Raw genomic sequence first — 26,353 nt, forward strand, 5'->3', positions numbered from 1 at the left:
TAAGCATGTTCTAGAAGTCCACATGTATTGCCTCTATGGGTTCATCTCTATCCACTCTGGTTGAGACTTCCTCAAAAAACTCTAATAAATTAGTCAGACATGATTTCCTTTTTGTGAAGCTACGCTGACTGTGCTTGAATAGATTATGATTTTCCAAATGTTCTGCTATTATCTCCTTAATAATTCATAGAATCCCAACAGTGAAGATACAGGCCATTCAGCCTTTTGAGTCTGCACTGACCCATCAAAGAGCACCCCACATGGAAAGTAACATGAGAATCCACTGTGATAAAATAATGGAGTAATATTTAAAAATAAAACTTGCTATAAAATCATATAAATTGTAGCTTTCTTTGTAAAGTTTTTTTTTGCACTTCATTCCTCATGAATGCATGACAAATAAGCTTTGATTTTATTGTTTTTTTTAGCAATTTGTATGTTCTGTACTGCCAAGCAATTAATAGCAAAATGAAGTAACAGCATTACTGTATATGGATTGAAGACAAAAACAGAAAACCACTGGAAATATTCAGCAAGTCAGACAGCATCACAAGTCAATGTTTTACAGCTGAACCCTTTCTCAGAACAGAGGTTTGGATAAAACTTATTTTTATGTCCTGTAATTGCACAATGTGATTCAATTAATTGGAAGAAAAAATGTCTCAATTCAATTTTATGGATACCTTGATGAATTTGAATTTGAGTAATAAAACATTCCCAAAAAAGCTTACGAGGAGCTGACAAACAATAAACCATACTCACTACCGCTCTTTCACCCTTCCTCCTCAAGCTATACCTTGAAGTCCCTGTAGTTAGAACAGTAACATTTATCATTCTTTATTTGTCAAATCAACATATAAAAAGTCACACCAACATACCCACTAATAGACCACCATTAGAACCTCCATTAATGGTCAGTTTCTTTGAACTAGTGTAGCCCTTTTCGATGAGAACTTCGGCAGCTCGTTGAAAGTCATCAAAACAATTTTGCTTGTTTTCCAGCATACCTCCTACAAAGAGGGCACAGATTGATTTTAGTTAAAATGCTATAATCATTTGATCAGTTTCAAATGGTCAATCAACACTATTTCAGTAATTAATTAAATGACAAATGTTATCCATTTACAATTTATCCAGCTACTCTACATCAGAATTGACAAGAACTGAAGTATATACTTTAACATCTTCCTTCCCTAAAGTGACAAAGTGTACCTTACAAGAGACATGAATAGGCAGAGAATAGAGGGATATGGACGATGTGTAGGGAATGGGATTAAAGTAGCACCATGATCAAAGGTGGGCCGAAGGGCCTGTTCCTATGCTGTACCGTTCTATGGTCTATCCCAAAGATAATAGATATGCAAGGTGCTAATGGAAGGAATAACCTCGTAATAGTCTCTATCAAGAGGGACAAAGTCTTTGACAAACTAATGGGACTAAAACCAGACAAGTCATCAAAACCTGATGGGTTTTAAAGGAAGTGACTACAGAGGTAGTGGAGGCATTGGTTGAAATATTCCATAGAAACATAGAAGAGCAGGAGTAGGCCGTTTAACCCCTTGAGCCTGCTCCGCCGCTCATTATGATCATGGCCGATCATCGAGCTCAATACCCTAATCTTGTCCTCCCCATACTAGAACTCACTGGATTCAAGGGAATTCCAAAGGATTTGAAAACTGCTAATGTGCAATTCAAGAAGGGAGGGAAAACTGCTTGTTCAAGAAGGGAGGGAAACAGAAAGCAGGAAAATAAAATTCCAGAATTCACTGGAATCCAGAGGATTGGAAAACTAAAGCGACGTCCTCTTCAAGAAATGAGAAAGCAGGAAAATGTAGGTAAATAAGCATATTATCTGATACTGGAGAAAATATTAAGAGTTCATTATGAAGGAAGAAATAGTGGATATTTAGAAAAGCTCAACACAATCAAACAGGGTCAACATGATTTCCAGAAGGCATGTGATAAGGAGCCACACAAAAGATTATTGCATACAATAGGAGATCATGGTATTGAAGATTGCTCATTATGCAGAAGACAGAACATCAGGATTAATGGGTGTTTTTTAGGTTGTAAAGACAAGGATCCCATGAGGAGCAGTCCTAGGCCCTCAATTATTTCCATCTACAATAACGACTTAGATGAGGGACAATGTGTAATGTATCCTAATTTGCTGATAACACAAATGGGTGAGAAGGCATGTTGTGATGAGGACATAAGAAATTTTCAAGGGCATATATATATATATATATATATATTTTCTATATGTATATATATTATATATACATACATAGATACACATTTAGTAGATGGAGTTTAATGTTGGAAAATGTGAGGTCATCCAATTTGAAAGGATGAATCAAACATAATTATTATTTAAATGGAGAGAGGTTCCAAATGTGAAATGCAGAGGTGCCTGGGTACTATTATGCATGAAACACAAAACAATAGCATGCATATAATTAAGTAGTAATTAATGCAATAATTAAGAAGGCAAATGGAGTTTTGACCTTTTTTGCTAGGGTATTGGAGTTTAAATGTCGGGAAGTCTTGCTGTAACTGTGCAGTGTGTTGGTGAGTTTCGGTCCCTGTTTTTAAGATAGAATGTAGTGGAATTAGAGGCAGTTAAAAAGAGATTCAGCAGGCTGATTTCTGGGGTAAAAGAGTTGACTTACTAAGAATGACAAAACAGACCAGACCCTTAGTCATTAGAGTTTAGAAGAAAAAGTTTAGAAGAGGGTTGATTTTATTGAACACAAGATTCTGAGGGGACTTGACAGGGTAGATGTTGAGAAGATGTTTCCACCAGTGGGAGAATCTTAAATTAGGGAACATAATTACGAAATAAGGATGTTCATTTAAAACTGAGATGCAAAGGAATGTTTTCCCTCAGAGGATAGCAAATGCCTGGAATTCTGTAACCTAGGGAATTGTGGAAACTCGTTCACTGAAAGTACTTAAAAAGGTGGTAGCCATATTTGTGTTGAGGGCCAGGAGGCATTAACATAAAAGAAGAGTTAATGCCCTGGTAGATCAATCATTACCTTAATAAATGGTGGGGCAGGCTTGAGGGTTCGAATGGCTTACTCTAGCTCCTATTTCTTACCTTCTTTAGAATATAGTAAAAAAAAACTCCCATTTACCCAGTCTATCGTCATAAGAGAAGTTACTAATTCCAGGTCCATCTCAATAAACTTATTTTTCAACCTTATTCTTCCCAAGTTAAGCAGTTCAATACTGGACACAACTTTCCAACAAATGATTTGCATAAATTTAGCACTAACTTTTCTATTCATTTGTTATTTTAGAAAACCTAGATTGCCATATTTTATGTTCAGTCTTATCAACATCCCCATGTTTTTAATTTCTTTTAAAAATCTAAGCCTTTTAACATTTAGAGTGCTTCTGCTGAGCTCCATTAGTTTGGCAGTTGGAATTAGGTGGTGTTAGATTGTGGCTATTGTTATAGCCACATGCAACTGACATAAACTCATACAATGCAGGTATAGATGGAACCATATACCAGATGAATATATTTACTTAACAAATTCCAACCTCCATTCAGTAATCAAGTGAATACAGCATCCATAAGGAAAACAGGGCAGAAGAACAAATGCAAATGCTGTGTAAATCTGAGCACTGACATTGCATGTCCAATAACTGCATGATTATTCAGTTTATTTACTATCTAATCGGAGATGAGTTTATTAAAGTGTGAATTCCCAAGTAGCCACATGTGGCAAATAGCTATTGTATTAGGCAACACTGTTTCATATAACACCTCTATTTGGAACTAGGATCATGATGTGAAGGATCTCCTGTTATTGGTCCTAAATTTAAGTCCTTGCCCGTTTCAACCATGACATCCTATCATGGTTAGGCTTAAAATAATATTTTAAGTTAACTAATTTATATACTGTGTAAGTCTCAAAAGAACATGGATATTGGGGTCCAAGAGGTGATGTTGCTGTGTAATTAGACTGCATTACAGCTGAATCACTGAGTCTGTGAACATCATGTTTTGTGGAAAAATTACAGCTCAAAATCTACATCCTCCCAACCAGCCTCTTCTATCACTCAGATTGAGAAGCATACCTCTCCTCAGAGGACAGATCAGACTCCATCCATGTTCTCAGCAACAGCTGTAGCCTCCTTACCAGCAAAAGTGACTCGCTCTGGGGTACTTCACGTATAACCAAAAACTGGTAAGGAAGATGAGCTGAGCCATTTGGAATGAGGCCCAAATGTGACAGATTCCAGTCTGTACAGCTGGTTTCAGTTATACACATGTTCAACTAAGTCAAAAGAATGAACTTGATCCCTGTGTCTCCGTAACACCACATAGTTTGACTGTTTTAATAAGATAGATCTTTTCTTCCTTAAAACAAAATTAAGACTTAGCTATGGCAAATGGAGTAACGTATCACAAGTGCATTCACAGTATTTTCATCTATTAATATTAGATTTCTATTGTTCTTCAATAAAATTATATTGCATTATGGTCTATTCTATGCGCACAAGTCTGAGTTTCTGCAGCCTCTCCTCATACCTTATATAGCTGACAATAGGGATCAGTTTCTCACTTCTTTACTGACTGCATCCAGAAACTGAATAGCTCAGTGTCCAAAATTGGACAAAGCATTCAAGCTGTGATCTGAACAAAGCTTTGAACAATTTGGATACAGCCTCCTTTGTCATTTCCATTGTTTTGATTATGTAGTTCAAGATTATGTTGGCTTTGTCGATTTCTGTTTTGCATTGGTTAGAAACGTTGAACTTCAAGTCAACTACACAGATGGTTCCCATTTAGCTTCATATTCAGCCATTTCAACTGGAACATATGTATTCTTCCATTTCTATATACACTGTATGAAGTTACCTACATATAAATGCCAAACTTTCTTCTCATTGTGATATATTTCATTTGCTTTCTGTTCCTCCCACAAGTCCAGCACTTTACATTTCTCTGCATTAAATCTTATCCAATATTTATCTGTCTACTCCATAATCTAACATTGCTTCTCTGTGCTTACTGTCCAAACTCTTCACAATAATCATACTTTTAATTTTTGTGCAAATATTGACATTAAATTAGAAGTAGGCTACTTCAAGCCTGTTCCTCCATTCAACACAATCATGCCTTATCCGATTTAGCTTTCACTCCAGGTTTCTGTCTATCCAGGTATCCTTTCTCCCTTTGTTTATCAAGGATCTACATTTATCTTAAAAATATTCAAATATTCTGTCCCCATCCACCTTTTGAGGAAGAGAGGTCCAAAGACTCAATCCTATGAGGAAAGAAATCTCCATCTCCATTTTAAATGGGTGTCACCTTATTTTTAAACTTTGACCCTATTTCAAGAGAAAATATCCTCTCCAAATCCACAAAGTTTTGTCCCCTCAGGATCTTGTTTCAATCAAATCACTCTGTAGCACTTGAGGTGAAAGGGATCAAAGGATTTGGGGAACAACAGGAACAGGCTTTGGAATTGGGTGATCAGCCATGATCATAACTAATAGCAGAGCAGGCTTGAAGGCCAAATTGCCTACATCTACACCTAATTTCTATGTCACCTCTTACACTTCTAAAATCTAAATCCCAACCTTTCACATGGGACAACCTGCTTATTGCTGCTAATTCCCTAGTAAACCTTGTCTGAACTACTTCCAATGCATTTTTATCCTTCTTAAAATGGGAAATCTAACATTATATTTCAGATATTGTTTCATCAATGCCATGTATAATTGAAGCATAACCTCCCTTTTCTGCATTCAGTTCTTCTCACAATAAATAATAATATTCTATTTACGTTGCTAATTACTTGCTACATTTTATGACTCAGGCACTTGGTCATCCTGTATCCTCTATATCTCAGAACTCAGCAATCTCTGACCATTGCTTATTTATTCCTCTTGCCAAGGTGGAAAATTTAACATTTTTCCATAATATACTTCATTTGCTAAATCTGTGCTCACTCACCTATTCAATTTATATCTTTTCATAGTCACAACTTATTTTCCTACCTGTCTTTGTGTCATCAACAAATTTAGCAGACATACCTTCAGTTGCTTCATTTGAATCATTTATATAAATAGAAATAATTGAGAGGCCATCACTGAACCCTTTGGCACACCATTTGTTATGTCTTGCCAACCAGAAAATTACTCATTTATGCTTGCTCTTTTTAGTAACAAGGGTACAAATCCAACTCTTCACATACAGGCAGTGCCAGGGTTATGAATGGGTTCCATTCTTGAATATATTCTTAAGTCAATTCGTACGCAAGCCAGAACACAATACAGCACAATATAAAACAGTGAGTACCAGAAAACATTCTCATGTTAGATCTAAAAACATCAGATCTCACTGATGAGTAAGAGCACTCCTGAGTTGGATGTTCATATATCAGGGACACCCTGTACATATATTGAGAAAAGCAATTGCCCCAATAATGATCCCTGACTGAGGATTATCACTGCTAATCAATGCTTAGGATGACAAACACTATTCTGTTTCTGAGTTAACATTTCTGTTTGACTGACCCTTCCTTACCCGGCCCGAAACATTAACGGATTTCTCGCCACAGATGCTGCCAGACCTGCTGAGCTTTTCGAAAAAGATGTTTGTGTTTCTGATTTCCAGCATCTGCAGTTTCTTTATTTTTTATTATTATGTTTTTGTTCTTTTTACTCAAATTATGCAATTGTTGGAGAACTTACAGCTGAACATTCAATACTTTATCACATTTTAAAGTTTCTGTTCCATTAGTGCGTAGAAAGCATTTTGCCAATTGTCTATTGCCAATTTTTCAAAATGTTTTCTAATGGGCAATATCAATAAAATTACTCATGCTGTTACAACTTCAATTCTAGTGTGTACTATCATAAAATACAAGCTAAATGTTTTACTTTAAAAACACACAAGATTAGAGTAATTATGCCACATTATAATGTTGAATAAAGCCCAAAAATGAAATGTTTCCAGTTTGAATTGCATTTACTGAAAAGTATGTCAGCTATAAATGTATATCTTTATATGGTGTTAAAGGGATTAAACACTACTTCCAATTTGACTTTTGATGGTATATTTTATCATTCCAGAAAACTGAAATATGATGTCTCCTACCCAGTTACTAGTTTTAATTAATGTTTTGCTCATTTACTTTATTCTGTTAGAGCTGTGTTTAATTATAAAGGGACAGTGCTCAGTAGCAATAATTACTACTTTATTTTGTCAGTAGTAACCTGGCAGTAAGCATACGTCAACATTACTGCACTACAGGATAAGCTAGCATTTGTATCTGAAATACAGTATCATGCTTTATGTACCCAAAATAATAGCATAAATGACTCACAGCATTAAAAAGAACCATCTCAAACTGAAAGGCCATTAGAGTTTAATAGAATAGAGAATTTTTAAATCAATTCAACTTGCATGCATCTCCATAATATTCTCCATCTCTCTACCGACCTCAATCCATTTGCTGCTGAAATCTATATTAATGCCTTTTTAACCTCTGGATTTAACTATTCCAATGGATCCAGTATTAACTTTCCATGTTTCACCCTCAGTGCTATATTTTAATCAAAGTAGTACTGACTATCTTTCATCAATTGCACCTGATAATCCTGGTTGCTCAATGATTCAAATTTAGCATTTTTACTTTCATAGCTTCTTCTCTTCTCTGCAACCTACTTCAATCCGACAAAACAATCCTTCAAACTTCCAGTTTCTCTAACTCTGTTCCCCTCAACAAATCCCATCACTCATCTCAATATTGTCAGTTGTGAATAAACAGCCACACTTTGCCTCAGTCAGAAGGTTATGGATTCAAGTCTCTTTTTGAAGAGAGCTAAACACCAATTCTAAAAAATAGTTATGAAGCACAGATAATGGCCCTTCCTCCCAACTAGTCCATGCTGACCAGCTTTCTTAGACTGAACTAGTCCCATTCATCTGCATTTGGCCCTTATCCCTCTAAACCTTTCCTATCCATGTACCTGTCCAAATGTCTCTTAAATGTTGTAATTGTACTTGCCACTACCACTTTCTTTGACAGTTCATTCTATATATGCACCACCCTGTGAATGAAGAAGTTGCACCTCAGGACCCTTTTAAATCTTTCCCCTTAAACATATGCCCTCTAGTTTTAGACTCTACTACCCTGTGGAAAAGACCTAGGCTACTCACCTTATCTATATCCTTCGTGATTTTATAAACCTCTGTAAGGTTACCCCTCAGCCTCCTAATGATCAAGGAATAAGTGTCCCAGCCTATCCAATTTCTCTTTATAATTCAAACCCTCCAGTCTCAGTAACATCCTTGTAAATCTTTTTTGCACCACCCTTTCCAGTTTAATAAGATCTTTCCTATAAATGGATGACCAGAATTATACGCAATATTCCAAATGTGGCCTTACCAATGTCTTCTATATCCATAACATGATATCCCAACTCCTGTACTCAAGGCTCTAACTGATGGAGCCAAGCATGCTAAATACCTTCTTCACTATCCTGGCTACCTGTGATGCCACTTTCAAGGAACTATGTACCTGCCCTCCCTAGATTTCTCTGTTTGATAACACTCCCCAGGGCCCTACCATTAACTAAGCAAGTCCTCCACTGGTTTTTCTTACCGAACTGCAATACCCCACATTTTTCTAAATTAAACTCCATTTGCCATTCCTCAGCTCACTGGGCTAGTTGATCAAGATCCCTTTGTACTCATAAATAATAATGTTCGCTGTCTACTATGCCACCAATTTTGGTGTCATCCGCTAACTTACTGACCATGCCCCTCATATTCTCGTCCAATTCATTTATATAAATGATGAATAACAGTGGACTCAGCATCGATCCTTGCGGCACACCACAGGTCACAGACCTCTAGTCGGAACAACTGCCCTCTGTCACCAGCCTCTGACCCCTACCATCAAGACAATTTTCTATCCAATTGACTAGCTTTCTCTGGATCCCATGTGATCTATCCCTACTAACCAGTGTACCACACAGATCCTTGTAAAAGGCCTTATTAAATTCCATGTAGACAAAGCCTACCGCTCTTCATCTATCTTCTATCTACCTCTTGAAAACAACTCAGTCAAGTTTGACAGACATTATTTCCCACATAAAGCGGCACGATGACTATCCCTAATTAGTTTTTGCATTTCCAAATGCATGTAGATCTTGTCTCTCAGAATCTCATCCAATAATTTACCCACCACTGATGTCAGACTCACAGGTCTATAGTTCACTGGCTTTTCCTTATAGTCTTTCATAAATAATAGCACAACATTAGCCACTCTCCAGTCTTCTGGCAGCTCACCCATGGCTATCAACGATACAAATATCTCTGCTTGGGACCCCATAATTTCTTTCCTAGTTTCCTGGGTTACACTTGATCAAGTCCTGGGGATTTCTCTACCTTTATGCATTATAAGACCTCCTGCAGATCCTCTTTTGTAACGTGGACTCTTTTCAAGACATCATTATTTATTTCAGAGTTCCCTCACTTCCGTGTCTTTCTCCACAGTAAATACTGACATGAAATATTTGTTAAGGATCCCACCCTCTCCTGAGGTTCCATATGTTGATGGCCTTGTTGATCTTTACGGAGCCCTATTCTCTCCCTAGTCACTCTTTTGTGCTTAATACACCTGTAGAATCTCTTCGAAGTTTCTTTATCTGCCCAAGCTCTCTTATGCCCTTTTTTTGCCCTCCTGATTTCCTCTTAAGTGTACTCCTACACCCCCTACACTCTTCAAGGGGTTCATTTGATTTCAGCTATTCATAACTGACATATATGCCTCCTTCTTTTTCTTGACCAGAGCCTCAATATCCCTGGTAATCTAGTGTTTCTTGCTCCTTTTGCACTTTATACTAGCAGGAACATTCTCTCCCTGAACTTTTATTATCTCGTTTTTGAAAGCCTCCCACCTGCCTGATGTCCCTTCACCCGTGAACAGCCTTCCCAATCAACTTTTGAAAGTTCCTGTGTAATACCAAAATCAGCCTTGCCCTAGTTCAGAACTTTAACTTTCCACAGTACTTAAAAAAACAATAAAATCATGGTCACTGGTCCCAAAGTGCTCGCCTACTAATATCTTGTCCTGCCTCATTTCCCAGGTGGTCAAGTTTAGCCCCTCTCTAGTTGTGCCATCTACATATTGATTGAGAAAGTTTTTTTTGAACACATTTAACAAATTCCTCCATATCTAAGCACTTAAGACAATGGCAGTCTCAGTCTATGTTTGGAAAGTTAAAATTTCCCTATTATTACAACTTTATTATTCTTACTGCTAGCTGCGATTTGGCAGCTGGTAGCTGGTAATCAAATAGCTAATGGAGTTGTGGAATAAGATACTCAGCTTTGAACGCAAACAGAAGCAATTTTTATGAAAGAGGGAACTGAATTACATGGAGTAAGTATGAATGGAAAACAAGAGGTCTGAATGAACAATACTTCTAAACTAAATTATTTGATCATCCAGTTCTGCAAAAGATAATCAATGACAGCCAAATGTTCTGTTGATAACAAGTCATGTTCATGAAAGTTGTACTATTTGTACTCCTATGAACAGGAGTAGGCCATTCATTCACTCAAACGTGTTCCTCTATTCAATGATATCATGCCTGATCTGTGGCCTAAGTCCATGTACCTGCCTTTGGCCCACACCCCTTAATACCTTTGCTTAACATAAATTCATCTATCTTAGAATTAAAATCAACCATTAGCATCCATTGCCATTTGTGGAAGACAGTTCCAAAATCTACAACCCTATCTGTGTAGAACTGCTTCCTAACATCTCTCCTGAGCACTGTGGTCCTAATTCTCAGACTATGTCCCTTCTAGAACCCTTGACAGTGGAAATAATTTTAAAATAATTTAACTTTATCTGTCTTTTCCTGTTAATATCTGATGAGACTTCGATCAGATCAACCTTTAACCTTCTAAATTATAGAGAGAATAGGCCTCTCCTCATTACTGAACCCCTGAAATCCAGATATCATTGGGATTAATAGCTATTTTCTAGTTCTAAGATAGTGCTGCCTGAATTGATTTTTAATTTAAAAGATCAAACAAAGCCCCACCCTTTGAATGACTGCATCCAAATCTGGAAGATTACAATTTTACACTATTCAAATATTTTTTACTATTTTTGACTGAAACGTAACTAATTTAGTTTGTTCGTTAATATTTGCCAGAGAACGTTATGAATTATTTGTTCAAATAAGTACACAACTGCTAATATCCTTGCTACATGTGACAAGTTATTTAATTGAAATGCTCAATGATTTCACAGTGGCAGAACAATTAGAACATTGAAGCATACCATAAAATTGATTTTCCATTAAAACACTACACAATAAATGGAAATATAATAAGAGATGGAAGCTCCACAAATAAACAAAATGCTATAGGATTACAGGAATTGTTGGGAGGAGGCAATGCCATAATGATAATATCATTGGACCTGGATGCCATATAGGATATCATGCTAATTCTTTGGAGACACAGACTCAAATCCACTATGGCACCTGGTGTAATTTAGACTCAATTACTCAAATCTGTTATAAAACTAATGGTTATGAAACTATACATTGTCATAAAAACCCATTGGGTTCACTAACATACTTCTGGCATCTGATCTACACGTGACTCACAACCATGCTATTGATTGTTAACTACCTTCTGAATGGTCGAAGAAAGTCACTTATTTCACGGTCAATGCAGGGCAACAAATTCCAGTGACACCCATAAACCAAGAGAGAATTCATGAGTAAACAACACTTTTACAAGTAGAATTACATTAGTAAGGAAAACTTGCAATTATATTAGTCCCTTTCACAGTTGAGACATTCCAATTGCTTACAGCCAATTAAGAAATAAATGGTGTCATTGTTGCACAGTAAGAAAGACACTATTAGCTAAAAACAATATTAGGAAAACAGTCAGTTGATCAGAAAACAAGCATTCAGACGCAAGTAATTTAAAGTAAAAATGAAGCATAACTGCACAAATATAGGTTTATATATCAATAAGTAAATTCTAATGATTTAAGATTAGAAACTAACAGCCTAACAGAATTGACACGAATTTCTATTGTGAGGAATATGCACGGGCCACTGTCTAGTGACACTGCTACTGTACTACCTGCGCTTACCTGTATTACCATTTTAAATGAATATAGCTTGGCTGGTGATTCAATTATGTCCATTGCTCGATTAAAGTTGCGATAGATACTTTAATCAACCTATTTAGACACATCATGACACACTCATGAACCTGGGATCTCTGGCCCAGAGTACGATACTACCACTATGCCACAAGGGCCCTTATATAATATAAGTATAATTAGTAAAATAAATATAAATATATAAATCACAAATTCAAAAAGAATAATTGTTCAACTAATAAACAAGCAATCGGAGGATACTGAGATAGCAGTTACTTGATTGATATGTTCCAGAGCTCCTTATGTAGCTTTGGACAGTAAATACAGTTCCAATATTCTAACAAACACAGGAACTACACTAAAATCTGAAGAAACAAAATGCTTATGGCATTTTAAGAAAATTGAATATTTAAAATTGTATATACTTTATTGTCATAATAGAGGCCATAAATGAAAATTTAAAAGCAGCCTAGATATCTCAAAGAGTAGTGAGCATGGTTTTGGAAGTGATACAATTTGGAAGTCGTACAAATCTATTGAAATTCTTTGAGAATGGTAACTGAACTTGTGGAAAAGATCATCTTGCAGCTACTTGGACCCTTGAAAGGTGCTTTCAGATGTAAAAGATTAAGAATCATGGGAAAGAAGACACATTATTTGGATAGATTCAGAACTGCTTAGCATAGAAGACATATTGGAATGTGAAAAATGTTCCACTGGGGGAATAATGGAATAAACTAGATTTTACGCCAACCGCAACACACAAATAATGTTGAAAATCATAGTCTAATACTTTCTAGTACCTGATAAACAATCAAGTTGGCTTCACAATGAAAAATGAGAATTAAAGATTTGTCTAACATTCAAGAGGTAAAAGAAAATAATTTTAAGTGTAAAGTTTGTATTCCATGTGCAGATGTATGTTGATCACCTTACCTTTGTGCCAGCTTTCTCCATATTCTCCTCCTCCTCTGATATTAGCAACAGCCAAAATACCACCCAGATGCCTCACAAAAATAAGCCTTGAAACACTGTAAAAGTTTAAAAGAAATGTCTTGTACAATAATATGAAGCGTTATTTTGAGAATTGATAGTTACATAAAAGCCATTCAACAAAATTTAATTAAAAAAAAAATTTGACAAATATTTTGCAAAAGAATTCGGAAAAGGAAACGTAACTCAAACCATAAATGGCTATATTAAAGTTACGATCGCTGTTGAACAGAGTCCAAAACAAAACTGTTTAACCTGATTCCCTGATAGTTATTTAGGTTGCAACGACATGCTATTTGGATTATAAGCTCCACATTTGATTCCAAATCTGCCAGCACACTGTCGAAGTCCGAACAGTATTTGAACACCTGACTTCAAAGCTGAGGAAAAACTGGAGAAACTCAAGGCACTTTTAACCTTAAAATAACCACTGAAAAAGTCTCTATCAAAAAACTAAATTAGACAAATAAGGTAAACTTAGAGCCTTTGGCGTTGATCTTTAAGACCATAAGACATAGGAGTGGAAATAAGGCCATTCGGCCCATCGAATCCACTCGCCATTTAATCATAGCTGATGGGCATTTCAACTCCACTTACCCGCATTCTCCCCGTAGCCCTTAATTCCTTGTGATATCAAGAATCTATCAATCTCTGCCTTGAAGACATTTAGCATCCCGGCCTCCACTGCACTCCGTGGCAATGAATTCCTCAGGCCCACCACTCTCTGGCTGAAGAAATGTCTCCACATTTCTGTTCTGAATTGAACCCCTCAAATTTTAAGGCTGTGCCCACGGGTCCTAGTCTCCCCGCCTAACAGAAACAATTTCTTAGCGTCCACCCTTTCCAAGCCATTGTCATTGTCTATAGGAATAATGCTAGAAGACTGAAGGATAGCAAATGTGGTTCCCCTGTTCAAGAAGGAGAGTAGAGACAATCCTGGTAATTATAGACTAGTGAGCCTTACTTCAATTGTTGGTAAAGTGTTGGAAAAGGTTATAAGAGATAGGATTTATAATCATCTAGAAAAGAATAATTTGATTAGGGATAGTCAGCACGGTTTTGTGAAGGGTAGGGTCATGCCTCACAAACCTTATTGAGTTCTTTGAGAAGGTGACCAAACAGGTAGATGAGAGTAAACCGATTGATGTGGTGTATGTGGATTTCAGCAAGGCGTTCGATAAGGTTCCCCACAGTAGGCTATTGTACAAAATGCGAAGGAATGGGATTGTGGGAGATATAGCAGTTTGGATCAGTAATTGGCTTGCTGAAAGAAGACAGAGGGTGGTGGTTGATGGGAAACGTTCATCCTGGAGTCCAGTTACCAGTGGTGTACCGCAAGGCTCAGTGTTAGGTCCACTGCTGTTCGTCATTTTTATAATTTACCTGGATGAGGGCGTAGAAGGGTGGGTTACTAAATTTGCAGACGACACTAAGGTCGGTGGAGTTGTGGATAGTGATGAAGGATGTTGTAGGTTACAGAGGACATAGAAAAGCTGCAGATCTGGGCTGGGAGGTGGCAAATGGAATTTAATGCGGACAAGTGCAAGGTGATTCACTTTGGTCGGAGTAACCGGAATGCAAAGTACTGGGCTAATGGTAAGATTCTTGGTAGTGTAGATGAGCAGAGAGATCTCGGTGTCCAGGTGCACAGATCCTTGAAAGTTGCCACCCAGGTTGACAGGGTTGTTAAGAAGGCATACTGTGTTTTGGCTTTTATTAATAGAGGGATCGAGTTCCTGAACCATGAGGTTATGCTATAGCTGTACAAAACTCTAGTGCTGCCACACTTGGAGTATTGTGTACAGTTCTGGTCACTGCATTATCAGAAGGATGTGGAAGCTTTGGAAAGGGTGCAGAGGAGATTTACTAGGATGTTGCCTGGTATGGAGGGAAGGTCTTACGAGGAAAGGCTGAGGGACTTGAGGCTGTTTTTGTTAGAGAGAAGGAGGTTGAGAGGTGACTTAATAGAGACATACAAGATAATCAGAGGGTTAGATAGGGTGGACGGGGAGAGCCTTTTTCCAAGAATGGTGATGGCGAGCACGAGGGCGCATAGCTTTAAATTGAGGGGTGATAGATATAGGACAGATGTCAGAGGTAGTTTCTTTACTCAGAGAGTAGTAAGAGTATGGAATGCTTTGCCTGCAAGGTAGTAGATCCGCCAATTTTAAGTACATTTAAGTCGTCGTTGGACAAGCATATAGACGAACATGGAGTAGTGTAGGTTAGATGGGCTTCAGATTGGTATGACAGGTCGGCGCAACATTGAGGGCCGAAGGGCGCTGTAATGTTCTATTACTTCTTGACATGCCAAATAATGAGAACAAGGTTGTGTGGGGTATATGTTACATACGGTGAAAAGATAATTTAGGCCAGATCCCCGCAATAACTTTTTTTAAAATAGAGAATAATCAACAGTTCAAATAATCTTCTGGGTCAGTTTACAGATTCATTCAAGACTGAGTAAGATAATGTAATGGGAAGAAACACATGTCAACATTTTCTAGAAGTATGGATGACTGGCCTGGCTCATCTGCATGTATCTTGTGAAGAATGAACAAAGTACTTAAACACCAGCAGGCACTTAGAATATCCTGTAAATCAAGCTTTTCAAGAGAAGGGAGAGAAAAACTTAGAAAAAAATTGAAACAATTTTCTAATCTTTAACTGGAATCATATGACATCATCATTAATTAACACTTTCTTTCAAACACAAAAGTATCAAATTTGCATTATTTCACTAACAAATCATAAAACAATTATTGCATGCATATCAAAGGAATTGTGTTAATCAAAATGCACCTTGACTTTCTATCGATAGTATAATGTGGAAGAAATATTTCTGCACAAGGAATGGCTATGCAGTCTTTTGGTGTTATTCCTAAGGGACAGAAGTGACAGCTGAAGAATATCACTGATGCTCACATCACAAACTTTTAATAAGTTTCTCAAAAGATGATAGAATTTTTAAACTACCGTATATTTGTCGACTAAAATCAATGTTTATAATAACTTTACAAATACACAGTGCATGCATATATTCCTGAGAATATTTTCATTTATTTTTGTTCATAAAGGAAAACTTAATTTCAATGAACACATGATAGGAAATATGCAAGTACTGATAAGAAATCAAGTATAGTCTTTATAGTACTGAATGATTTTAATACATAAAATATACAGTCCAATGACTTTAAAATGTTAGTAAAGTCTGAGTTATTCACAGAAGTGCCACAAGAAACTTTTTATAGCTAACCTTAATTATAGTGTCAATGCCTGGATTATTCTTTATTTATTTGTGTTGAAACTTTCACCAAAATCAAAAGATTACGGATTCAAACCTCACTTTAGTCCTCGAATACATAATCCAGATTGACACTTCTTTGGAAAAGTGGTATTGTGAAAGGTGCTGATTTTTTAGGATGGCAAATTAAACTGAGACCATACCATCTATTTGATGGGGCAACAAGCTGTTAATAGTGCACTTTTGAAGAGGAGGATTTTTCCTCATGACCACTCTAAACTTTCTGCCACTTCGATTGAATCTATCACCCCTCATTTTTGAACCCTCTGCCAAAGATTCTTCGGTTGACTAGATGGCTATCTTTACCCCTCACAATTTCATACCTCAATGATGTCACTCCTCGGCCTTCTCTGTTCCAAGGAAAATAACCCCAACCTCTCCTCGTTAGTTACAATTCTTCAGCCCTTGCAACATTCTACATAGAACATAGAACATAGAAGAATACAGCGCAGTACAGGCCCTTGGGCCCTCGATGTTGCGCCGATCCAAGCCCACCTAAACTACACTAACCCACTATCCTCCATATACCTATCCAATGCCCTCTTAAATGCCCATAAAGAGGGAGAGTCCACCACTGTTACTGGCAGGGCATTCCATGAACTAACGACTCGCTGAGTGAAGAACCTACCCCTAACATCAGTCCTATATCTACCCCCCCTTAATTTAAAGCTATGCCCACTTGTAATACCCGACTCAATACGCGGGAAAAGGTTCATACTGTCGACCCTATCTAACCCCCTAATCATCTTGTACACCTCAATCAAGTCACCCCTAAACCTTCTTTTCTCTAGTGAAAACAGCCCCAAGTGCCTCAGTCTTTCCTCATACGATTTTCCTTCCATACCAGGCAACATCCTGGTAAACCTCCTCTGCACCCGTTCCAATGCCTCCACATCCTTCCTATAGTATGGCGACCAAAACTGCACACAATATTCCAGATGCGGCCGTACCAGAGTCTTATACAACTGCATCATGACCTCAGGACTCCGGAACTCAATTCCTCTACCAATAAAAGCCAGTACGCCATATGCCTTCCTCACCGCACTATTTACCTGGGTGGCAACTTTCAGAGATCTGTGTACATGGACACCAAGATCCCTCTGCTCATCCACACTACCAAGTATCCGACCATTAGCCCAGTACCCCATCTTTTTGTTATTCTTCCCAAAGTGAATCACCTCGCACTTAGCTACATTGAATTCCATCTGCCACCTTTCTGCCCAGCTCTGCAGCTTCTCTATATCCTGCTGTAACCTGCCACATGCTTCCTCACTGTCAACAACTCCTCCGACTTTCGTATCATCCGCAAACTTGCTCACCCAACCTTCTAACCCCTCTTCCAGGTCATTTATAAAAATGACAAACAGCAATGCACTTTCTCCAGAGCAACTACATCCTTTTTGTAATGCGGTGACCAGAACTGCACACAATACTCCAGTTGTGGCCTCACCAATATCTTATACATTTTCATCATTATATCCCTAATTTTGTATTTGATACCTCTGCCAATGAAGGGAAGCATTCCATATGCCTTCTTTACAACCTTGTCTATCTGTAGTGCTACCTTTACAGATCTGTGCATTTGCACGCGAAGATCTCTCATTTCATCTACCCCTCTCTGTATATTCCTGTTTAATGTGTATTCAGTTTTAATGTTTTACATCTTTAAATGTTTATACCTATCAGAGTTGAAATCCATTTGCTACTTTCCAGCCCACTCCACCAATCCATCTATACTGTTTTGGAGCTTACATCTATCCTCTACACTACCCACTATACTGCCAATTTTTGTGTTATCTGCAAATGTCTCAATTGTGCCCCTCCCATTCAAGTCTAAATTGTTACTGAATAAATCAAACATTAGGTGACCCTGCGGTATATCACCTGAAATAACTTTCCATCCACAAAGACAGCCATAAAATATCACCCCTTATTTTCTATTATTAAGCCAACTGTGGGTCCAATTCAACATATTATCCTGTAACACATGGGCTTTTATTTTTTTCATCAGTCTGCCATGTGGGACCGTGTCAAATGCCTTACTAAAATTCATGTAGACATCAACTGCACCACCTTCATCGATTCTTCTTGTTACTTCCTCAAACAATTCAATCAAATTTGTAGATGACATTCCCATTACAAAGCCATGCTGACAATCCTTGACCAGTTCAAGCCCTTCTAAGTGACAGATTATTCGATGTCTTAAGATTGATTTTTACAATTTGCCCACCACTGAAGGAAGACTAACTGACCTGTAATTGTTTGGCATTTAGGCTGGCTACCGAGCTGGAAATCAGCTGATACTAAAGATGCATACCATGACATTGCAACCACGCAGTGAGAGTCAGTAAAACCATGCTTCATATTAACTCTCAAGATCTTTCCTGGTCAATCATTGTATGCATGGTATATTTTATTCTTTATAGGCTTATAAAACATTTCATAAAATTGAGTAGTTTTGCTTGGAAAATGCTCCAAGTATAACTATGTATGGATGCAGTCATTTTGTAGAACATAGTGAGACAAATTGCCCTCGTGTACTAATACCTTGACTGTTATTTTATTAACTTTGCTCAGATTTGGAGTTCAGTAAAATAGCTCAGAATGATTTGTGACTACTCTGTGAGACTGCTGGCATATTATGCTGTGTACACTCAAACTAGCATTTGAATAATGGATAGATTTGGAATCACCTAACTAATCTAGAAACACTTTCTGTCACAGAAATGCAAATTCGGTAAAAATTCTGAAATCAAGTGAAATTAGTTCTCTTGGTTTTTCACCACAGTTCAGCCTTTAACTTTAGCAAACCCACCAGCACTACCTAGGCTAACTAGGAGAACATAAATCAGCTAATTCCACATCAGGTTACAGCAATATTTTTATTTAATCCATGGGCAAAAATGTATTTGTAATATTAAATTAGACTTTTTTTTATTCATTCATTAAATGTAGGAGTCACTGCCCGGCCAGCATTTATTAACTACCCTCTGGCCAATTAGGGTTTGGTAAGCATCAATCACATTGTTGTGGGTCTGAAGTCACACGCAGGCCTGACCAGGTAGGGACGGCAGTTTCTTTTCCTCTTGGACATTAGTGACGTACACTTTGTTTTGTAAAGGAGTGTCCTTAGATGCATTAATGCAAGACAAATATCTGGCATAGTCCTAAAAATGTACTAGCAGTGTTCACCAAAACTGTGGTAAGAATATACAGAACAGAAAAAAAATCTGTTAAATTTGCTTTAAAATAAAACAGCAGATACTGCAACACTTCATTTTTCAGAGTTCTCTAGATATAGGAGTCGTTCCTCTGGATTGGAAAATTGCATGTATCACTCCACCTTTTAAAAAGAATGAAAGAGGAAAACCAGAGAATTACAGACGAGTTAGCCTAACATTTGTGGTGGGGAAATTGCCTGGATTCTATCGTCAAGGGTGGAGTAATTGAACACCTCAGGGATAATCCGTGTGAATTCATCGCAGCTGAATAACAAACATCATTGAATTTTTTGAAGAGGTGACTGAGGTAGTGGATATGGGATGTTGTTCATATAGACTTTCAGAAGGCATTTGATAAAGTACCACAAAAGAGATGTTAACTAAGGTAGAAGCCCATGAATTACTTACATAGCTGGAAAATTGGCTAAGTGGCATGTGACAGAAACTAGGGAAGATTGGTAAGATGTGACCAGTGGTATCCCATAATGATACGTGTCAGGCCTTCAACTGTTAACATTATTTATTAATGCCTTGGATAATGGCATATAAAGTCGAATCTCCAAATTTGCTGATGACACAAAGTTAGATAGCATTGTACACAGAGTGGATGATTGAAATAAAATTACAAAGATATGTTGATAGACTAGGTGAATGGGCAAAACTGTGGCAGATGGAGTTGAAAGCAAGCATGCATGCATGAGGATATCATTTTTTAACTGAAAGTATCGGTCAGAGTACTTTCTAGATGGTATGACATTAAATACAGTGGATGTCTGAGAAGACTTGGGGTTTAAGACACACAGATCTTTAAAAATAACATGAACAGGTGCAGAAAATAATCAAGAAATTTAATGGAATGCTGGCCTTTATATTTACAGGACTGGAGTATAAGGATACAGAGGTTATACTGTATTATGCAAAACCCTGATTAGACCCCAATTGGAGTACTGTGAGCAGATCTGAGCACCATGTTTTACAAAGAATATATTGGCTTCGGAGGGAGTACAATGTAGATTTACAAGAATGATACCTGGACTTCAGGGGTTATGTTACGAGGAGAGATTACACAAAATCAGCCTGTTTTCTCTAGAATTCAAAAGGTTAAGAGGTGAGCTGAACAAAATCTTCAAAATATTCACAGGAAAAGACAGATCGATAAAGATAAACTATTTCCACCAGTTGGAGATTCTAGAAGTAGGAGCATAGTCTAGGAATTAGGCCAGACCATTCAGGAGCAATGTTAGAAAGCAGTTCTAAACACAAAGGGTGACAGATGTTTGGAACTCATCTACGAACAACAGTGGATATCAGATCAGCTCGAGAAATAATTTATGAAACAAAGGTACTATGGGGCATGGGCCAAAGACAGGGATATGGAGTTAGACCACAGATCAGCCATGATCTCACTAACTGGAGGAAACAGCTGGAGGGGACGAATGACCTACTTGTTCCGATGTCTGCAAAAGGTTCAGATCAAAGAACAAGTTTGAAGGACATAACGTTAATGAAGTCAAACAGTGTGGCACTGGAAAAGCACAGCAGGTCAGGCAGCAATCAAGGAGCAGGTGAGTCAACATTTTGGGCATAAGTCCTTCATCAGGAATGTAGGGGTGGGGGCAAGAGATAAACTGAAGGTGGATGGGGCTGGGGGAGAAGATAGCTTGGGGTGATAGGTAGAAGCAGGTGGGGGAAATGGTGATAGGTCAGAGCGGAGGGTCGAGTGGATGGGTGGGAAGGAAGATAGACAGGTGGGACAGTTCAAGAGGGCAGTGCAGAGTTAGACGATTAGATCTGGGATGAGGTGGGGGGAGAGGAAATAGGAAACTGGTGAAATCGACGTTGATGCCGTGTGGTTGGAGGGTCCCAATGCAGAAGGTGAGGCATTCTTCCTCCAAGGGTCAGGTGGCTAGAATTTGGCGGCCCAGGACTTGCATGTCCTTGGCAGAGTGGAAGGGGGAGTTGAAGTGGTTGGTCACAGGGTGGTGGGGTTGTTTGGTGCGTTTGTCCCAGAAATGTTCTTGAAAACTTTCCGTGAGTTGGCAAGTTGTAGAGGAGACCATATCGAGAGTAAAGGTCCAGTAGATGAGGTGAACTCATTTTCAACAAAACCATCTATCATTGATTATCTTTTGCAGAGCTAGATGCTCAAATAATTTTGTTTAGAAGTATTAAGTCCAGGCATTTATTCAAAACAGATATTAGAACATAGAACAGTACAGCACAGAACAGGCCCTTCAGCCCACGATGTTGTGCCGACCACTGATCCTCATGTATGGACCCTCAAATTTCTGTGACCATATCAATGTCCAGGAGACTCTTAAATGTCCCCAATGACCCTGCATCCACAACTGCTGCTGGCAACGCATTCCATGCTCTCACAACTCTGTGTAAAGAACCCGCCTCTGACATCCCATCTATACTTTCCTCCAACCAGCTTAAAACTGTGATCCCTCGTGTTAGTCATTTCTGCCCTTGGAAATAGAGTCGATAGCCAGAGACTATCTATGCCTCTCATTATCTTGTATACCTCAATTAGGTCCCCCTTCTCCTCCTTTTCTCCAATGAAAAACGTCCGAGCTCAGTCAACCTCTCCTCATAAGATAAGCCCTCCAGTCCAGGCAGCATCCTGGTAAACCTCCTCTGAACCCGCCCTAAAGCATCCACATCTTTCTTATAATAGGGCGACCAGAACTGGACGCAGTATTCCAAGTGCGGTCTAACCAAAGTTTTATAGAGCTGCAACAAGATCTCACGGCTCTTAAACTCAATCCCCCTGTTAAGGAAAGCCAAAACACCATATGCTTTCTTAACAACCCTGTCCACTTGGGTGGCCATTTTAAGAGATCTATGTATCTGCACCCCAAGATCCCTCTGTTCCTCCACACTGCCAAGAATCCTATCCTTAATCCTGTACTCAGCTTTCAAATTCGACCTTCCAAAATGCATCATCTTGCATTTATCCAGGTTGAACTCCATCTGCCACCTCTCAGCCCATCTCTGCATCCTGTCAATGTCCCGCTGCAGCCTATAACAGCCCTCTATACTGTCAACGACACCTCCAACCTTTGTGTCATCTGCAAACATGCTGACACATCCTTCAATCCCCTCATCCAAGTCATTAATAAAAATTACAAACAATAGAGGCCCAAGGACAGACCCTGAGGAACACCACTCACTACAGACTTCCAGGCAGAATATTTTCCTTCTACTACCATTTGTTGTCTTCTGTTGGCCAGCCAATTCTGTATCCAGACAGCTATGTTCCCCTGAATCCCATTCTTCCTGACCTTCTGAATGAGCCTACCATGGGGAACCTTATCAAATGCTTTGCTGAAGTCCATATACACCACATCCACAGCTCGACCCTCATCAACTTTTCTAGTCACATCCTCAAAGAACTCGATAAGGTTTGTGCGGCATGACCTGCCCCTCACAAAGCCGTGTTGACTGCATTTAATCAAGCCATGCTCTTCCAGATGGTCATAAATCCTATCCCTCACAATCCTTTCCAACACCTTGCAGACGACAGACGTGAGACTTACTGGTCTGTAATTGCCGGGGATTTCCCTATTTCCTTTCTTGAAGAGAGGAATTACATTTGCCTCTCTCCAGTCCTCAGGTACGACTCCAGTGGAGAGCGAGGATGAAAAGATCTATGTAAGTGGCGAAGCAATTGCATTTCTCGTTTCCCAAAGCAGCCGAGGACAAATCTGGTCCGGGCCTGGCGACTTGTCAATCTTAATGTTTGACAAAATTTTCAGCACATCAGCTTCCTCTATCTCTATCCATTTCAGCATGCACACCTGCTCTTCAAAGGTTTCATTCACTACAAAGTTCGTTTCTTTCGTAAAGACAGAAGCAAAAAAACTCATTTAGGGCTTCCCCTACCTCCTCAGACTCCACACACAAATTCCCTATGCTTTCCCTGATCGGCCCTACTCTTTCTTTGACCATTCTCTTATTCCTCACGTAAGTGTAAAATGCTTTTGTGTTCTCCCTAATCCATTCTGCCAAGCCTTTCTCGTGCCCCCTCCTGGCTCTCCTCATATCATTTTTAAGCTCCTTCCTCGCCTGCCTGTAATCCTGTAGAGCTGAGCTTGACCCTAGCTTCCTCCACCTTATGTAAGCTACCTTTTTCCTTTTGACAAGAAGCTCCACCGCTCTCGTCATCCAAGGTTCCTTTATCTTACCACTTCTTGCCTGTCTCAGAAGGACATATTTATTCAGTCTCCAAATGTCTATAGTGTCTTTACCATGGAACAATTGCTCCCAATCCATGCTTCCTAACTCATGTCTAATCACATCATAGTTTCCTCTTCCCCAATTAAATATCTCCCATTTTGCCTAATCCTCTCCTTCTCCATAGCTATGTAGAATGTGAGGCAGTTGTGGTCACTATCACCAAAATGCTCACTCACCACAAGATCTGATACCTGCCCCGGCTCGTTTCCGAGCACTAAGTCTAGAATGGTCTCTCGCCTCGTCGGCCTGTCAACGTACTGAGTTAGGAAACCCTCCTGAACACACCTTACAAAAACAGCTCCATTCAAATCTTCTGCTCGAAGGAGGTTCCAATCAATATTGGGAAAGTTAAAGTCACCCATTACAACAACCTTACCACGTCCACACGTTTCCAAAATCTGCCGACCTATGCTTTCTTCCATCTCCCTGCTGCTATTGGGGGGCCTGTAGTAAACCCCTAAAGAGGTGACTGCTCCCTTGCTGTTCCTAATTTCCACCCATACTGACTCGGTAGGCAGATCTTCCTCGACAATGGAAGCTTCTGTAGCTGTGATACCCTCTCTGATTAGTAGTGCTACACCCCCTCCTCTTTTCCCCCCTCCCTATTCTTTTTAAATGCTCTAAACCCTGGAACATCCAACAACCATTCCTGCCCCTGAGAAACCCATGTCTCTGTTATGGCCACAACATCATAGCACCAGGTACTGATCCATGCTCTAAGTTCGTCACTTTTATTCCTGATACTCCTTGCGTTAAAGCAAACACACTTTAACTGATACCTTGGTTCCTTGCCAGGAAAATCCTTCTACCTCTTGCTATTGCCTCATCTGCATCAACTCTCACCTCCAGTATACAGCTCAGGTTCCCACCCCCCCTGCCATACTAGTTTAAACCCTCTCGAACTACTCGAGCAAACCTTCCACCCAGGACATTGGTCCCCTTCCAGTTCAGATGCAACCCGTCCTTCTTGTACAGGTCCCACCTTCCCCAGAAGGCATCCCAATTATCTACATATCTGAGGCCCTCCCTCCTACAGCAGCTGCGCCCGCTCCCTGTTCCTCACCTCGCTATCTCGTGGCACCGGTAGTAAACTAGAGAACACTACTCTGTTCGTCCTGCTTTGCAGCTTCCATCCTAACTCCCTGAAATCACTTTTTATATCTTCGATCCTTTTCCTGGCTATATCATTAGTGCCAATATGTAACAAGATTTCTGGCTGTTCGCCCTCCCCTTTTAGAACCTTATACACCCGATCGGAGACGTCCTGGACCCTGGCACCAGGGAGGCAACATACCTTCCGGGAATCTCGATCCTGACGACAAAATCTCCTGTTGATTCCCCTACCTATCGAGTCCCCTACCACGAGTACTTTTCTATTCTGCCCCCTTCCCTTCTTTGCCACAGTGTAAGGCTCAGTGCCAGAGAACTGACTGCTATGGCTTTCCTCTGGTAAGTCATCCCCCCAGCAGTATCCAAAACGGTATACTTATTGCTGAGAGGAATGCCCACAGGGGATTTCTGCACTGTCTGACTGTCCCCTTTCCTCTCCCTAACTGTAACCCATTTATCCTGAGCCTTAACAGTGACCAACTCCCGGTAACTCCTCTCAATTACCCCCTCAGCTTCCCGAATGATCCGTAGTTCATCCAGCTCCAATTCCCTAACACGGTTTTCAAGGAGCTGGAGTTGGGTGCACTTCCCACAAATGTAGCCAGCGGAGACGTGTGCCATGTCTTCCACCTGCCACATTCTGCAGGAGGAGCAAGCAACTGCCCTAGCATCCATACCCGACTTATCTGAACACGCACTCAGTACTAAAGTAGAAAGCTTAGTTCAAGTTGTATAAAAACAAACTTATTTTCAATAGAGGAAGTTTAGAATGAAAGAGCACAAGAAATAGGAAAAGGAAGTGACTCTATGGCCTGTTTAGCCTGTACAGCCACTAAATACAAACATGGTTGTTTTGGGAGTTCAAATGCTTTGTTTCGCCCAATCACCACATCCCTTGATTCTCTGAGAAATCAGAAATCTCTCCAGCTCATTCTAAAAGGTACAAAATGTTGAAGTGTTTACAACCCTGCGGGTAGAGAATTTCAAAGACTCTCAACCTTTTGAGTGAGGTAATTTCTCATCTCAGTCCTAAATGATTGGGTGCTTATTTGAAGACTGTTCCATCCTGTTTTACATTCCTCAACCAGGAGAACAAATTTAACAGTATCTACCCTATCAAGCCTCTTCATAATCCTGTATGTTTCAAGTGAATCATCTTTTACACTTTGAAGTGGCAAACAATACAAGTCTTACATTCTTCGACTATGCAATCTATAGTTATGTGGTTTACTTCTCCAAAGTATGCGACTAGCATTGAATTTTACAAAGATGATTATGTTTTGAAATGTATCTTTAACTCAAAATAAAAC

At 39.1% G+C, this 26,353-nt stretch overlaps 1 protein-coding gene and 1 long non-coding RNA gene across 3 annotated transcripts in view; one reads left to right on the top strand and one right to left on the bottom strand.

The window, feature by feature from the left end:
* The window catches only part of LOC148150648 (uncharacterized), a 73,270-nt gene that overhangs the window by 23,844 nt on the left and 23,073 nt on the right, over positions 1-26,353 (top strand). The gene's annotated exons all lie outside the window — the stretch shown is intronic.
* LOC122548411 (prolyl endopeptidase-like) overlaps positions 1-26,353 on the bottom strand; it is a 205,495-nt gene that overhangs the window by 14,491 nt on the left and 164,651 nt on the right. For both annotated transcript variants that reach the window (XM_043687029.2, XM_087982666.1), the window contains 2 exons: positions 13,110-13,204; positions 879-1,010 (listed from right to left, as the gene is read on the bottom strand). In XM_043687029.2, coding sequence (XP_043542964.2) covers positions 879-1,010; positions 13,110-13,204 — 227 coding nt within the window. The remainder of the gene's footprint in view (positions 1-878; positions 1,011-13,109; positions 13,205-26,353) is intronic.

The sequence above is a fragment of the Chiloscyllium plagiosum genome, unplaced genomic scaffold (assembly GCF_037043375.1).
Source record: "Chiloscyllium plagiosum isolate Xiang-an unplaced genomic scaffold, Cpla_swu_hap1 HiC_scaffold_3, whole genome shotgun sequence".
Classification (NCBI taxonomy): Eukaryota; Metazoa; Chordata; class Chondrichthyes; order Orectolobiformes; family Hemiscylliidae; genus Chiloscyllium; species Chiloscyllium plagiosum.